The 16,820-nt window shown below is 27.4% G+C and overlaps 1 protein-coding gene across 2 annotated transcripts in view; it reads left to right on the top strand.

The window, feature by feature from the left end:
* Positions 1-16,820, top strand: part of LOC132931025 (furin-like protease 2) — a 129,035-nt gene that overhangs the window by 62,248 nt on the left and 49,967 nt on the right. For both annotated transcript variants that reach the window (XM_060997210.1, XM_060997209.1), the window contains exon 4: positions 14,462-14,683. In XM_060997210.1, the coding sequence (XP_060853193.1) occupies positions 14,462-14,683 (222 nt within the window). The remainder of the gene's footprint in view (positions 1-14,461; positions 14,684-16,820) is intronic.

The raw sequence follows: 16,820 nt of genomic DNA, 5'->3' as shown, positions 1-16,820 counted from the left end.
TAGTAACCACGATTCAAGTTAAACATTTCTAGAAAAATTACTGTGTAACTAATTTCTATTACATTTACTTAAAATTATAATTGAAAAACTTTTGAAAAAACTAGAAATCATAATTTGTTAATTTTTATAGAATCCTTAAATTCTATATTTTAAATTTAAACTGTTATTTGCTTTAAGAAAAATGTTGTCATGCTAAAAAAATGTATGCTAAGTTTGTAATAATAAGCCTTCAATACAAAATTTCCATGTTTGAAATTGGTATGTTGATTTTTAATATTTTAAAAAACATCATTATCGTTATGAACAATTCTAAGTTCATATAATATATTTATTTTATATTATAAATCAATTCGTTCGAAAAAAAAGTGGTTAATAGATTGATTAAACTGTTATTCACTATAACTTTTCACAATATGGAAATTACATTAAGGGAGTATTTAATAGAAACTTCAAAGTAGGTTAAAGATATTTGATACAAGGTATATTTTAGCATATAGATTCAATAATAGTGTATTCAATTAAATTTTTATTTTTTGTTTATATTAGTTTAATAGCAGATAATTTTTGAAATACATTGCAAAATATGGTATATATATATTTTTATAATATAAATGTTGATATTTTTAAGTTTTTTTTAAAATTTATTTTCAAATCGACAGTTAAAAATAAATTTTTTAGGGAAATAATTTCATCGTAATTTTTAGACGGATTTTTCTTTATTAAAATCTTTTAGTATACGTGAAAAGGTGAATAATTAAAAATTGTTGTACACAAATAAAAGGCAATCATTTATTATTATTTGAAGAAAGTATTATAGCTAAAAGCGTCTCGTGGTCAATCGGTAACATTTACACAATACAGATAAGGACTAATGTACACTGAAGTAAAAGACAACAACTATTTTCTGCATCATTGCTCACCCTCAAAAGATAAATACTATCTTTAAACTGTCCTCAATAAGATTTCCAAGTTTCCAAATTATTTAGACGTGTTATTAATAAAATGGAAGTGTAATACGTTCTGACGTCAATTGATTGTGTAACACAATGTAAAGTAGTATAAAAGCTTGGACGTAAATAGAAGCAAAGTTCTTCACATGTACAAGAAAAAAACCTTTTTGAGTGAGATAAAGCGATTGTCTGCCCATCCACAAAAGAGCTCGTCGTCACATTTTCCCATTTTCTTTTTTTCTTCCAGTCCAAATATGTCCAATTGGAGGGAATTGTCTTTGATATAATAAATTAATGTCATCAGTTCGAAAGCGGTTTTTCTTTAAATTCTTTTCCAGTGGGACCCGCGATCCGGTGTGGAAAAAAAATCTGCCAATATAAAATCTCTATAATTAATTACCATCCATTTGATACTGCCTGTGTTTACGACTTATGCAGTCGTTGTTATATATATATATGTATTTAGTAATCGTGAAAAGGGAAAAAACCACGTTTCAAATAGGGTTTTTATTATTATTATTATTTATGTATATAAATATTAACCTTTTATTGAGTTTTATCTCTCATTATTATTCTAGTACACGTAGTTGGGTGTAGACAAATTGTTCTATAGTACGTTGCATTACATATTATTATGAATCTAATTATATTCATTATTTGTTTGTTTAAAACATTTTAATTCAAACGAATTATTTTTATATTGTATTTAATTTAATGAATATTCAAAGCTGAGTGATCATAGGTGCTAAACTGTGGTTGAGTTTTTATAAAAATATTGTCTCGATGTTATCATTTAATTTGTATTTTATTAATAACGATATCAGGCACATAATTCATGTTTAATATATGTATAGTTCTGTATCAACAATCATTAATCAAAAATCATTTATGAAGTGTACACATGTATTCATTTCTTTTAATTTAATTTTAATTCAAACTCTGTACAATTCTGTAGAATGAAAAAAACATTTTTCTTCATAAAAAATTCATAAATAAAATAAAAAAAGCGACACTTGCTGCTCTTTATTGTTGTCCTAATCGCTATATATATACAATTGGATGTGTACTTAAATTTTTTCAACTACAATTTAATTTGCATGTATTTTTTTTTTACTTTTAGACCCATCATTAAAATTCGTGTCGTATTGCTCTCCCGATTTAACCAATGTATTGATTTTCCCACTTCTCCCACGTACGTCGTGGGTTCATAAATCACCGGTCTCGCCGCGTGTACACGTCTGTGCGCGAGGACGAATTTATGAATCTGGCCTTTAGATAAACTTTAGGAAAACATATAGACTAAATATTTATAATGATGATAACATCACCTTGGCAATGACTGATGGAAACCAAGTTGTTTAAATTTAGATACTAGTTTAAAAATTGTATTAATATTATATTACAATATTATTGTTCTAACTTGGTTAGTATCAAATAACTTTATAAAAAAAATAGTTTAATATTTGAAATTATAAATAAAACTTCAAGTGTTCACGGATACAATCGAATATAGTTTAGAGTATTATATAACTTATATTTAGTGTTGCATTCAAATTATAATTTATTTTATTAAAATCACTAGAATAAATATACTTACTACATATTTCTTTTATAATTTTACATTTTTGATAATTTATTGTTTAAGTATAATATAATATATTTTTTTTAAATTTAAAATGTTATGAATATACATAATATTTGGATACTGAGTAATAATAAATAGTAGTAACTCATAATTTAAAATGTTAAAAGTTAAAATTAATATTTATTATCTGTTATTTATTTTTTTTAATGATTAAGTGTATATTTCCATAATGATACATAAATTATATAATGTATAGAATATTTATAATATATATATTACATATTTTATAATTGTTATTTTCATATATATATAACTGAGTTATAAGAATTAGGCGGATTTTAGTAAATTGGATAAATTTAAAAACAATGGCAAAATATTTTTTATCAGCAACTTTAACTTACTCAAATAATTTTCAAAACTGTACTTATTTTGCATTAATTTGTTATTCTTTTTACAATTTTCTCGTAGATTACTGGGATATTTCAAAAATTATTAATATTTAATTTATTTAATCGTCATATAGTTTTCAATCTATTTAAGACCAGCGTTAAACTTTGTGAGCCTTTTCACTGAACCAAATATGGTACTTTAAAGTAAAAATGAACGTAAAAAAAAACATTGTTTAACCAAATTAAACCTATATAAATTTCTAAACTGTTCATTGTGCTTTAACATAAATTTAATAACCCTGCGGGTACCTAGAAATCATCAATATTGGGGGTACTCTATATATGATATTTGAAAACAACCAGAATGTCTACAAACCAACATCTGTTGGTAATTATTTAACTATTTAATAATTTGTGATAATCAAATAAAAACATACAGCTTTTAGATTTATTTTTTGAAAATGGGATATATGGTAATAACATTTTGATTAAAATTGTAGTTATTTACTACATAATGTAAAATGTTAAATATTTATAATTATATAGTAAAATTTATAGAAAATGCTTTTATTGGGTATGTGTTGTTTATGTAGCCATAAACAGCTCATAATAATTCTAACTAACAGTCATTCTAATCTTGCGTAACAAAACTGGTAGATATTACGTCAATTTTTTATCTAAAAACTGCTCTGCCCTATGTACACCAATTATATATCATATTAATTGATTAGTGTAAATTTAATTATCAATTAAAGATTCTTGTGCATCATATTACACGATCCATTATATTTTTAACTTAAAATTGGGTTAGTATAGGTAAATGTAATATATTTATTTTTGTTTCCTATACATGTATGTACTCAGATTGCCTATATATTTTGCCGTGTTACTACAATTAATATTTTTTAGATTGGAACATTTTTTTATAATATTGATTTTATTCAAACTGTTTAATAATATTTTTTTTTTATTTACTCATTGTTTTGAGTTTATAGATGTCATTATTTTAATAAGGTTTAGTCATAAAACAATTAGTTACACTCCACTGAAATATTGGTAATTTTTTTTTGGCCGTAGACGTATTTTATGTTTTAAGTTCATTAGTGTTATTTTATTATGTTACTATAGACTTAAAACTTAAAACCATATAAAAACTTCTTAATACCAAAGATATTGTAAACTAATTCTAACTAAAGACATTTACAACAGTTTTTTTTTATAGCTATCTTCATTAAAACTTTAATTTTATGAAAATGACTGCACATCCTACTTCTAAACAGTTCGCATTACCCATTAAATAATAATCTATGCTGTTATTTTTCGTATAAAATATTTTAAAATTTAAAGTTAATATCTGTGTATGTTTTGAATAAAATAACAAAATCAATATGCATATCATGTACAGTTATTCTGAGTGTTACGATTAAAATCCCATTGAATGTTATAAAGGTTGAATAGAAGTACATTTCGAAATGTTTGTATTTTACATTTTTTTTCTTTAAAAATACATATCAAACTTGTACATAAAGCCTGAAGGTATACAAAGATATACAAGGATACGGATAATAATAGTATTTTTGACTACGAATAAACTTTCCTGAGGGTATATTTTTTGAGGACTTCTTCCTACTAGACCTGCACTTATATTATCATACATAGATGTAAAATAAGGATGGCTATACATTTTAACGATTATGCTTAAACAAGTATCCGAAAGTATGCATTTTGATAGTCGATTTAGTTGATCATTTTTTATTTTTAAGGCACAGATTATGTAAGTTCATTGTTCAATATAATAGTATATCTTATTGATACATAGTCAAAACTTACAACCCGAATGATTAGTTGAAGTATTTTAGCATTTTTGCTTACTATAAATACAAATAAAAATTACGCGAATATAATTGCATTTTTTTTTTTAAGATAATTATATATCTAATACATATGCATTTATTTTGTTATTATAATTAGTTACAATTGCGTAATAAATTAATTTTGTGAAATGTTACGAAATAATAAAGAATAACCTCAATATATTAATCATAAATTAAAAACCCACTGTAATGAAGTAATGGAAAAAGTAAATTTAACTTAAAACAATTATGTCATTCTCGGAGTATGAAAATAACAAAATTATGAAGTCCATTAAGTATGCTAATGTTTAAACTGTAAATATAAAGCTTATAAAAACGTAAGTAATTACATTTTGTGTCAAAAATTGAACCGTCGGTACGATGTCCCGGTAAAATAATCATGCACTAATTAATGTGTGATTTGTACCTACTATTATCTCAAGCGAATACACGTTTTTATAAATGTGTAGAATAATAACGACGCTGTCCCTTGTTTATTATTGTGTACATTGTTGTGTGTATTGAAAATACGCATATTATATTCGATACCCCTAAACCTCATAAGATTATTGTTATTGTTATGTAGTTATCAGTTCCGTACATCAGGCGGAGAATTTACAGCCGTGTACAGTAGGTTATTTTAACATTTACGTATATTATGAACAAAATGTTTGCAAAAATGCCTAATTTTCTGTTTAAAAATATTCTCATCGCCCATATTGTATTATATTGATTCTAATTATTACTATGATTACGGTTCACGGGTAATTAACTGTTTTGCCGATTATTACATTATTAGGACTAATTTATCTAAACCCGAACTACAATATGTACAAATCACGTTTACATTTTCTTAACGCTGAATCATATTCCTCAAGTCTTTAATTATTGCGGTTTATCATTAACGGTATCGGCTTAACAACTTCACAAGTAACAACGAACATTATCACAAAAATGTATGCCTGTACCAGGTGATTGAAAAAAAAAAAAAATTTTTTGCGATTCAATTTAATTATCTATCAACATTCGCAGTGAGCGTTTATAACCGTTATATTTTTGAAAAAATTTCAGTTAGCGTAATTATTAATAATTTCTTTTTTCCATACTTACTTACATTTATTATTATATTACATGATTTTTTTTTAAATATAAAATAAAATGCAATACTAATTATTTAGTAAATAAAATATTAAATCGCATTTTTTTTCTTTTACGGCATATCGATTCTCGATTTAAAAAAAAAACATAATTTTTTGTATTACCATCGTATAATATTATAATAATTTCATAAAATATTAAAACAAAATTACGTTTCCCTCAGTTTGGTTGGGTTTATGATACAATCGCATCAATCATAGAACAGAATCCGGACGTAATAGTTGAAAATAAAAATTACATTCATGATTATTACAATAATATTATCAGAATCCCTAAAACATCATTATAATCGGCCGTTTGATAATTTCCCGTGATCCGTTAGTCGTACTGGTATATCATTGAAGTGATTCCATGATAAAATAATTAAAATAATTTATATCCGTATACACGCATACGCTTTATATCGGACACGCTAACATACCTATGCGGCAGTATTGTACTGTTGCTATGTATAATATCATCGTTATATATTGTTTCTATTGCACCGAAATCCGTGTATTTCAAGATTTTCAACCCAAATATAGGTCCTAATTTTGGTGAGTGGGTCACTGCGGGTGGGTATTGGTGGATAGATTGTACATTGGTGATTGATGATTGGTCATTTGAGTATAAAAATCTCTATACTATTGGGGTACTAATCTACATTCGTATTATTTTTTACCTTAGGATCATGATAAAATTAGATGATAATATAGATGAAAGTGGTTAGAAAAATATTCTACATACCTATAACCAGTTTTTAACCACTTCGCCGTCACTAAATTGTCAAAACTTTTGCGTCCGCCCGCTTATAATGTCGTTCGTTCATGCCTATGGATGGCAGGAAAAAAAACCTATTAAAACACGCGTGTGAGTATCGCAAAACGTTGTAATAATAATATTATTGCAATCTACATCGCGTTATTGCGGATGGGTTTTGCCGCGCGCACGCATCGTAAAAGTGTCGAAAAGCATCCGGCTTGATAAACCGCGTGTTCCGTGGTACCTATATAATATAATATATTATATACGTTTATATATATATATATATGACATTAATATTGTATTTCGTATATTATGTATGCACGCGAGATTTATAGCGTCGTATCGTCTTGGCGACGGCGGCGCAAACCTCTTTCCGGCTGCTGTGCAAAGGAGTTCTCTCTACCGTTCGGCGTCACAATTTCGTTTACCGACATATATATATATATATATATATATGTTATACGTCCCTCCGATAAATTAGCCTACAGGGAATGCCAAGTTTACCCGTACCATAGAGGTGTATATTATATATTTATATATATAATAGTAGGTTTCGCGTCGGACACACGCGTACCATTGTTGTTGTCGCCCCTCCCGCCCCTACTCTCTCTATCACTATATATATAATATATATATATGTTTATTATGTATTATGTATAATAATAATAATATAGAGTATTATAGTTTATATAGCCGCCTGGCTGCAGATAGACGCGAACAACCGCGTTCCTCCCACCCGTTGCTCACTCGTCCACCGCCGTTGTTATTATTATGCATTTTTCGTCTTGCTTATTTCATCCGCCCTTGTACGTATTTTCCGGTTCATTACCGGTTACGATGGGTCCGGACGTGGTGTGTTGTCGTTGGGTTTGGCGTTATGCCCCGTCGTCCGTCGACGTCGTCGTCTTTGTCATCGTTGCTACCACCACGGCAGCCGTTCGCAAAATAAATGATGTGAAAGCAATCGCGCGCGCGTCATACACCCCCTGCAGACGGGGATGAAATTGTTGGCGAAGTGGTGAAGTGTATGGGCACGCCATGCGCGTAAAAGATCGACGGGTGAAGGGGATGACGTGCAGAGGCGGTGGTGAACGTCTGTGTGTGTGATAAAATTGAGCGGACCTCGTAAATAACACCCACGCCGCCTTTCGTTAGGTTGAGTTTGGTGTCCGTATAAGCGCGAAAAATTTCGTACACGGACAAACACGACGCCGATTGACCTCGTCACTCGTACCTATATTACCCACATCCTCCGAGAGTCCCACATTGTCCTTAAAAAATAAAAATAGAACCTCCTTATCTGACTTACACGCCATGCACTCTTTTATTCTCTTCTTATAACCCCCCTTCTCTCACACTCTCTGACACATAAACTTTCACTCTATCTCCTCTATTTTAATGATCCCTTAATGTATTTATCAGATCTTTTGTAGAATCTTCGATTTCTATTGTGTGGTTTTAACTCGCCAGTGCTTTTTTTGATCAAGACATACCTTTTTTAATTGGTCATCGGAAAAGGTTATTTAAACGTCAAACGAGATTTCACAAAGTCTTACGGAACAAATTAATCGTCGTTATCTTTTTTTTTTTAATCTGTTAGTTGTCTCTCATTTTCATTCTTCGTCTCTTCGAAAAACAATTGCGAACGGTATTCGCGAGGATTTGACATTTTCAATAATATTCTTAACGTCAAACTCCCTATCGACTTAACCGCACACTATATATGTTTGTATTAGTGGAAAACGAGTCCAAATGACTAAATAATAATGTTTGAATTACTAAGAAATAATAATATCTATCATAACGACTTACAAATAGACGCTAAAGGTTTTTTTTGCAATTGAAAATAAATATTTGCTCAGTGTATTTGAATAACGAAAAAAAAATAAAGTCCCTTTCTTTAATTTCTATATGGTTTATTAATGTATTTTCGTGCAATGATGTGTTTATTTAATGAATATAAAAACGATATGTGGGTGTAACTGAATTCTTGTCAAGCTCGTTTACTTAAATTAACGTGCGTTTTGCGTACCATTGTATATTATTTTATTTATTGTTATTTATAAAATGCGATTTAGTCCTTAACAAATTTTTGTTGTATACACTTTGATGTTCATATTATGCGTAGCGAAAATGTCTCCTCGACATTTAACTTTGTCTGTACATATGTACAAAAATGTGCATTTTCCCGAGTAGTTAATTGAAATAAGTATATGTTTTACTTTGAATGAGCGTGAATGAGTAATGCGAAACCTATAGAGAATCATGATATTCATCATCACGACGTTATATTATTATGAAAAGCCCTTTATTATTATTGTATAATTTGTTTTCTGTTAAAATAAATTACTAGTTGCTATATTGAATAAATTGTATGCAATATTCAGCTACACGCGTGTTTTATATTTCACGGTCTCTGCCTTCTCGTGCGTTCAAAGATAAAGAAAGATTATAAGCAAATAAAGTATTTTGAAGAAAGAAAAACCAACTAGTCTGAGATAAAAAAAAAAGTTCGAAAATTGGCGGTAATTTTGAAGGGTCGAAGGGAGAGAGCAATCGATTTATCCTAATAAACATTCCACTTGCGCGGCATAGTGTGCGGCTCTATGATACAACGTCACCGCGAGTATCTCTCTCTCTCTCTCTCTCTCTATCTCTCTCCCCTCTCTCCCTTATCTGTTGTTTGAAAATTTAAATTCGCCTACAGGAAGTCTTCACTTCTCTCTCGCCCAATATCTGTTTTTATATCATTCATGTATATTGTACTACTTAAAATTTTCATGCTCTTCTGTCATTTTAACTTGCTCGACTTTTCTTAGATTCGTTTAGGTATCTTTATGTTACCACAACATAATAGAGTCCTGAAAAGACTAATTTTACGATGACATATAAAAAAAAAATTATGGCAATCCCGTTAGACGAATCGGAAATAAAAATGGATTCGTCACGTATATAAACGTATTACTTACAAATATATGCTAGGTACATCTGAAGTTGTCTATATATGACAGTTCCTTTTAAAGATTGCATTTAAGGGATCCTATTATCACATATTATATAACAAATTGTATACATTACTGAGAGTTGGATTTTCTTATCAAAAGATATCCATTTATATATTTATCTTTTAGTTAGCGTAATATTTTGAAATTCATTATTTTGCTTTTATCAATGAACATAATACGCCAGCATGGTTCTAAAGAAAACAGCCGACATTTTACATTTAACATAAAAACTAATCAGATACCCATCTTGTTGTAAATAAGTAATATTTTCTTATATGTTTCACTGGTATGCTTACACATTTGAACTCCTAAAAACCATTTTCATATCATGTCTTCGTGTTTACAATATTGTGTATCATTCTAATATGTAAAAATATTGTACTGTGCTACAATATAAATAATAAATATTAAACTTTGTAATAAAATTATTATGCATTTTTAAATATATATTTATATATTAAATATTGTATATTTATTAACTATTGTAATGGTAATTATATCAAAAGATTAATGTTTATTTTCTAATTATCTGTACATATAATTAATTTGATAAAAAATATACAATAATACTACGTTACTTTAAATTACATCTATTTACTATTGAAAAATTAACTAATAATTAAATTTGTGTCAATGATTTTTAGCCATGGCTAATGAGAATGTTAGAAAACTTTTGAAAAGCTTTTTACTTCATTTAATTTGATTCTTGATTATATGTTAGAACTCTTCTTCTACCATTCAACATAATATGCTACACTTCTTAGAAATATCTGAAGTACGTAACCATAGTATTATACACTATACAGTTAGTTTTTACTTTGGTAAATTTTAGTTTATATAAAACTATCTTGTTTTGGCCATATTATTTCATTTCGAGTACTAAGTTAAGTGGCTTAATATTATTTTAACAGAAATTTCACGATTTAACGAGTTAATGTGTTAAGATGTGCACTTTGCACATACGTGTACATACATTTTTTAGCTAATCGTTGTTACATATCTTGAGATTTAACATATTATATAATATTGAATGTTTTTATTAAAAATTAAAAGCTTTTAAATAAAATGCTAAGTATAGTTTATACATTAATATGATAAATTTGTATCCGTATGTGGCATTAATAGTATTTTTAACATGTTTTATTATTACACATCCATTCTTAAATATTACGACAGCAGTGCTGTTATTCTATACCGTATACTCGAATCGAGCGGACATGGCATGGGAGATACCGGACGCGGTGTTCGTTTGTGTAAGAAATAACATTATTATTTTTATGATATTATGTCTGGGAATCATAATCTTAACCATAAATTTGATTTTTTGAGAGTGGTTGGACAAATAGTGATCCGTGTGTTCACTGCAGTGCTCGCTCCCATCCTCCGAGCTTGAAAGATCTGTTCACGTGTTCCTACATTTAATTATTTCATAAAAATTACTTAGTCTTCCGCCAACAGGACACTCTGGACATTGAATAAAATTTCGGGTATAAACTACAAGTATAAGTCCACAAGTATACATTCCCGGTAGCAAAACCCACCGCCACCGCGGCGCGACATCAGTCTACGGTCCATTTGTCTGCTATGGTTTTCGATCAGTCGTTTCGCCTAGCCAAAAGTATCGATTGCATATAAACATACACTATACCTATGCTATTATTATTATTATTATTATTATTATTATTATTATTACGTACTAGTAACAGTATCATATTACATTATTTTTATCCGTGGTCTAATGGGCCCGAGTAAATCATTATTTCGATTTATTTTATTTTCGGTCTGTTATGTGTGTACCGTGTTTTTATTCGATGCGATTTTACGATTCGTTCTCCGATTCGATTTAATAATTATTTAGAAGCATAACACGTGCATTAAAACGATAATAAATCATTGAACTCCGTACATGCAGTCTATATAATATATATAAATGATCAATCAATTATCTCAACTATTTTCTTTTCGACAATCACTATTATACATATAGCAAAGTATATAGTTTTTATTTATACACAGTACCTTTTTACTGCTGCAGTCCGCCGTGGGTCTTCTCCGGCGGCAATAGTAACGCTGTATTTATGATATTTATACGTTATTAGATATTGTCGTGCCTGCCTATATGCATACAAACACATACACATACATATGCACACTAGAAGTCGACCGTGTAAATGATTATATTTTCCACAACGATTACCCGCCGAAACGTATTTACACTTCGCCGAAACGAATTTGCATTTGTATTTCTCTTTTGATATTTTTTTTTCTTCTTCTAATCGTTTTATATTATGTAGGTATTCCTTGTACGCGTGCACGACCTTTATAAATATATAATATTTATGCGTATTATTCGATTCTCTGCCACGAGTCACGACTAGGTTGACCTGAAATCTGCTCTCGTCTCTCTAGTTGTACTTACAACAACTCAAAACATAATAATAATAATAATAATTCGACGACCACCTGCGACTCCGTAATTGTGCGCTCTACAAACATCGTAATTCGCCACATAGTTGACGCGTGCGCGTATATATTATGCATGCCAAGAAGGTCGACCTATTTTTTCCACTCGTGTCGCGTCCAGCAAAATTTCAATTATAAAACGTTATAACAGTACATTAATACGTAATATTTAGTGTGAATCAGTCGAGCAGAATACCTACAATTCATATTGAGGAAATAAAGCTGATGTGTACGGTACGCATTGAGTCTATTTCTGTCTCTGTCTCTCTCTCTCAATACATATCTATACAAATTTTTCTATGTGCGCTTTTCTTGGGAGACTATTTTTCCTTCGTTTTCCGTGAAAAAAAAAGAATAATAACGTGTACACGCCAACGACTTCATCCTGACGTTTTGTCAAACACCGAGTATTTCAAAATGGTATTTTACTTTTCCCATCCCTTCACCACACTCACAAGAAACGAATAATATTCATCGCATTTGTATGGATGTTGCACGTTCTGAATTTTATTGCTCGCCTCTCTCCGCTACAAACATTTTTTCGTAGAAAACTCTATTGTTTTTATTGTATAATTTTATACATGTATAGACACAGAAATATTTAAAAAAAAATTCTATGCGCAAATGACAATTATTCCGTTTTTTTTATATAGTTTTTTTATAATTAATTTCACAGTAACAAATTAAATCTCAGTTGAAAATTAAAATTTCAATAATTATTTATTTAAAGTTGAAAGCAAGTATTTCAATAGGTGCTAATTGTAATGTTGTGTATTACTTAGACTTTCAACATAACCCGTACTCTCAGGAATTTTAAATTTACATTTTAATATTTATAAATTTAAAAATAACAAAGACTGCCTGCAGCTGTCTGAAGCATTTATTCATCTCTCAACTTTCCTATTATGATTTATTGAATCATTTAAAAACAAATCTGACGTATACAGTTTGAATAAAGTTATTTTAAGTCTTAAACTGCAGATACATTAATAATATATCAATTCGTTTGGAATTGGTTTTATAAACGTTTATGTTAATTTGTTTATTGTTATGCTAAATCTTATAAAGTCAAACCGAACCATTATTTGCTGTAGAAATATAACACAATGCAAAATTATATTTTAATATCTCTAGATATTATGTATGTTATAACATTTTTGAAAAATATTATCAAATTAATGTTTTTGAAACTGTTAATATACAACAATAAATATCTTGGTTAATCAAGTGAATATGAAATAATTGTTAATGTTTTTCTGCTGCGCAGCTTTATCATTATTTGTTGAATGAATGTAGTTTGTTCATCATATTTTATTTTAATCATATTATTATTATTATTATTATTAAAATTAAATTATTCAATTTCTATTATAACATTTAAACTGTAACGTAACTGAAACAAAGATCTCCTAAAACAATTGCTCATAAACAAACTCATTAGTCATTAATATTATTTTACCATATTATTATCACTTTTTCTCTATAAATAATTAACAAAAGCCAGAAGTTACTCTAATGAATGGGTGTCATTATCATTCTATTCGTTTATACAATTCGTGTAAATAGACTAACAATCTATAGGTATGCAGACTGTTCATTTAAACGTAATTGATTATTTATATAAAATGTTTAACATTTTTATTATTTATTTCCCGAAATTATTTTCTTTAATTTTGAATAAATTCCTATTGTTCTTTATGATGATGCTTGTAACACAACATAGTCAATAGATTTATTCTAATTGAAATTCAAAGTTTTTATTTTAATAAAGCTAAAAAGGACAAAGACTGCCTGTCTTGATATATATATATATATATACTTTTTTTTAACTTTCTGTTTTCTCTGTGATAAACCTTAAATCTTGTTGGACCCCTTTATATTATTTTTAAATTTCTGTTCATTCTTTGTGTCTTAGAAATTTTTAATAATTCAAATATATCATCAACTAATTCATTATTTAACCCACAGTAATATATTCACGTAAACATCAATAAAGAATAGTAAAAAAAAGATACAACTATATATATGTATATATATATATTTATATTTATGTAAAAATTCATATGTTTTTATTTTTTAAATATTTCATAATCCCCGTTAGTAAATAACTTAAAATACAGTTTGTTTTTCAGGCGAGATAAATGTTCATTTTTGCTATGGCTATAATGTACTTTTGTCATTTTACTTAGTTGCATGTTTGCAGTATTATTATTAAAAAAATGTGTTTGATATTTAATTCGTTATTTTATTTTGAATTGATGATCTTCGCTATTCACATTATAATAACTAAATATGTATTTTACGTTTTTTTCAGGTGCATTGGGTTCAACAACAACATGAAAAGAAAAGACGGAAACGAGATTTTCCTGGACCTAATTTACCGGCTACTGTATTTGCTGGTTCCACAGATTTTTATCAGCAACAGACATCAGGTGGGCCATTATCACAACTTACACAAGGGCAATCATTCAGGCGTCTTGGTAACTCTGTCCATAACGTATTTCCGGATCCACTTTTTAAAGAACAATGGTACCTGGTAAGTATTATAAAATAAATCTGAAATATAATTATAATTGTAATATTATTATTAAATACTCTACTTCTTACGGAAGTTTTCTTTTAATTTATCGTAAACAAATAAGTAAAAGTTAATAATAATTAAGCCTATATTATAAGTTTATAAAACAAAAATCGTTCATAAAATTGATTGATTTTATATAGAAGAAGAATTATTAATAAAAATTCATTGAGAAAATTGTCTTCATTTTTCTAAAGGAATCATCAAAAATGTTTACCTTCAAGAATTTTTATTTTTTATTTGTAAAACTAAATACCATAATTCAAATTGACAAAAGTGGCACTCGTTTGAACATGTGATAAAAAAAGTTATCAACTATTTTGTTGTCAGACAACTGAATCATTATTTTTTAATAAATCGTTCAAAATAAAAAAATAAGATAATAATTGAAAGACGCAAACATAGGATCAATAGCTCAATAACAGGTTTAACGTCCGATTGGTTAAAGCTCTCTAGGTAATTCGCCTAACCTATAGCTGTATCCGGTAAGTCGATAATAAGGGCTTACGTTTAATATATATATATATATTTATTTATAGACTATGGACACATGAGACTGGATGTTGATCACTGGTCTCATCAGTCATATCGACGGAAGCCAGTTATATTATTCTTACTAATTTAAGTGATAAATCATTTCTTTTGAAAAAAAAAAAAATGGTTTTAGTTTGGTTTAATAGTGTTAAAGGGATATTTTTAAATGTGTAATGTTCGTTAAATATGATTTTTATATATATTTATTTATATATGCTAAGTACCTACCTATAAAGTATATAAAGTAAATATTATTTTATATAGTTATAGGTACTCAAAGTTAGTTAAGACTTATAAATTAGTTTTATATGTTATAGGTTTGTTAAATATATATATTTATATTTAAATCATTTTTAATAAATACTATAATACATTATATTAATGATAACTCAGACATTTTTTCAAGCGGGATATATTTATTTATTAGAATAGACGCCATACAGCTTTTTATAAAAATACTAGTCGGTAATACAACATTAATAGATCCCATGATAAATTATAGATTAATAAATAACAGAAACAAAATTAAACAAAATTAATAGACATTACATATAAAATTAATATTAAAATTTGTTGAGCAGAGAATAAACCTATTATATTTAAAATTATAATATGAGATATAGAAGTTGGCCAAAGTACGAAAAAATTATACATTGTTATTGGCTATTGTATCATCCTAATTAGATAAGAATATTTTGAAAAATTAGTACGATTTACATTTGTGATAATGTATTACGAGTCATGGATAATTTTAAAAAGCCAAAAGTAAATACGTAAAGTAGATATTTAATTCATCAAATTTCTTTTATGTCACTATGTGTAACAATTTAATTGAACTTTTTAATTACAATTTGTATACTAAGAAATATTCTATATTTCAAGAGAATTAGAAAAAAAATGTACTAGCGTATAACGAAAATATCATATTAGTTAAACAGTTAATTATCTTTTAATTTAGAATTATTATTAATTATATTATCTATAATTATATGCATTTAATAATTGTACATCTAAATGTTATGAATATTTAAGAATAGTAAGTTAATTTAATACATTTCTTTTATTCAATAATTTTAAAGTATTTTTTGCAAATAAACTTTTTTTTAAATATGAATTAAGAAGTTTAGAAGAAAGTATTTGGGCTGACAAGTCATTTAATAAATATTATACATACATTTCATATATTCTAGAATAGTAACAAATTATTATACATATTTTTCCAAAAAGTTTAGAATTCATTAATTATTTCCTTTTAAAAATAATTAGTATTATAACATTTATAACTTAATGAGTTGTTCATTAACTACGATATTATTTAACGAACATAATAGTTGTTTTTGATTAAAATATTTCTTTATGCTCAAATATATTACACAAACGTTTTGTTGTATAATTTTAAGAAAACTCCATTAAAAGTTTGAAAAAGAAACTATTTTTACCAACTGTTTTTACTACCGTGTTCTACATCTTTTATTACTTTTATAAATTAATATCTAAGAATTCTTCCATTTAATTTCAAATAATTATATTATTATTTTTTTTTTAGCATTATACTAAAAAA

This window comes from Rhopalosiphum padi, chromosome 4, assembly GCF_020882245.1.
Source record: "Rhopalosiphum padi isolate XX-2018 chromosome 4, ASM2088224v1, whole genome shotgun sequence".
Classification (NCBI taxonomy): domain Eukaryota; kingdom Metazoa; phylum Arthropoda; class Insecta; order Hemiptera; family Aphididae; genus Rhopalosiphum; species Rhopalosiphum padi.
This window is presented reverse-complemented; position numbering and strand designations above follow the sequence as displayed.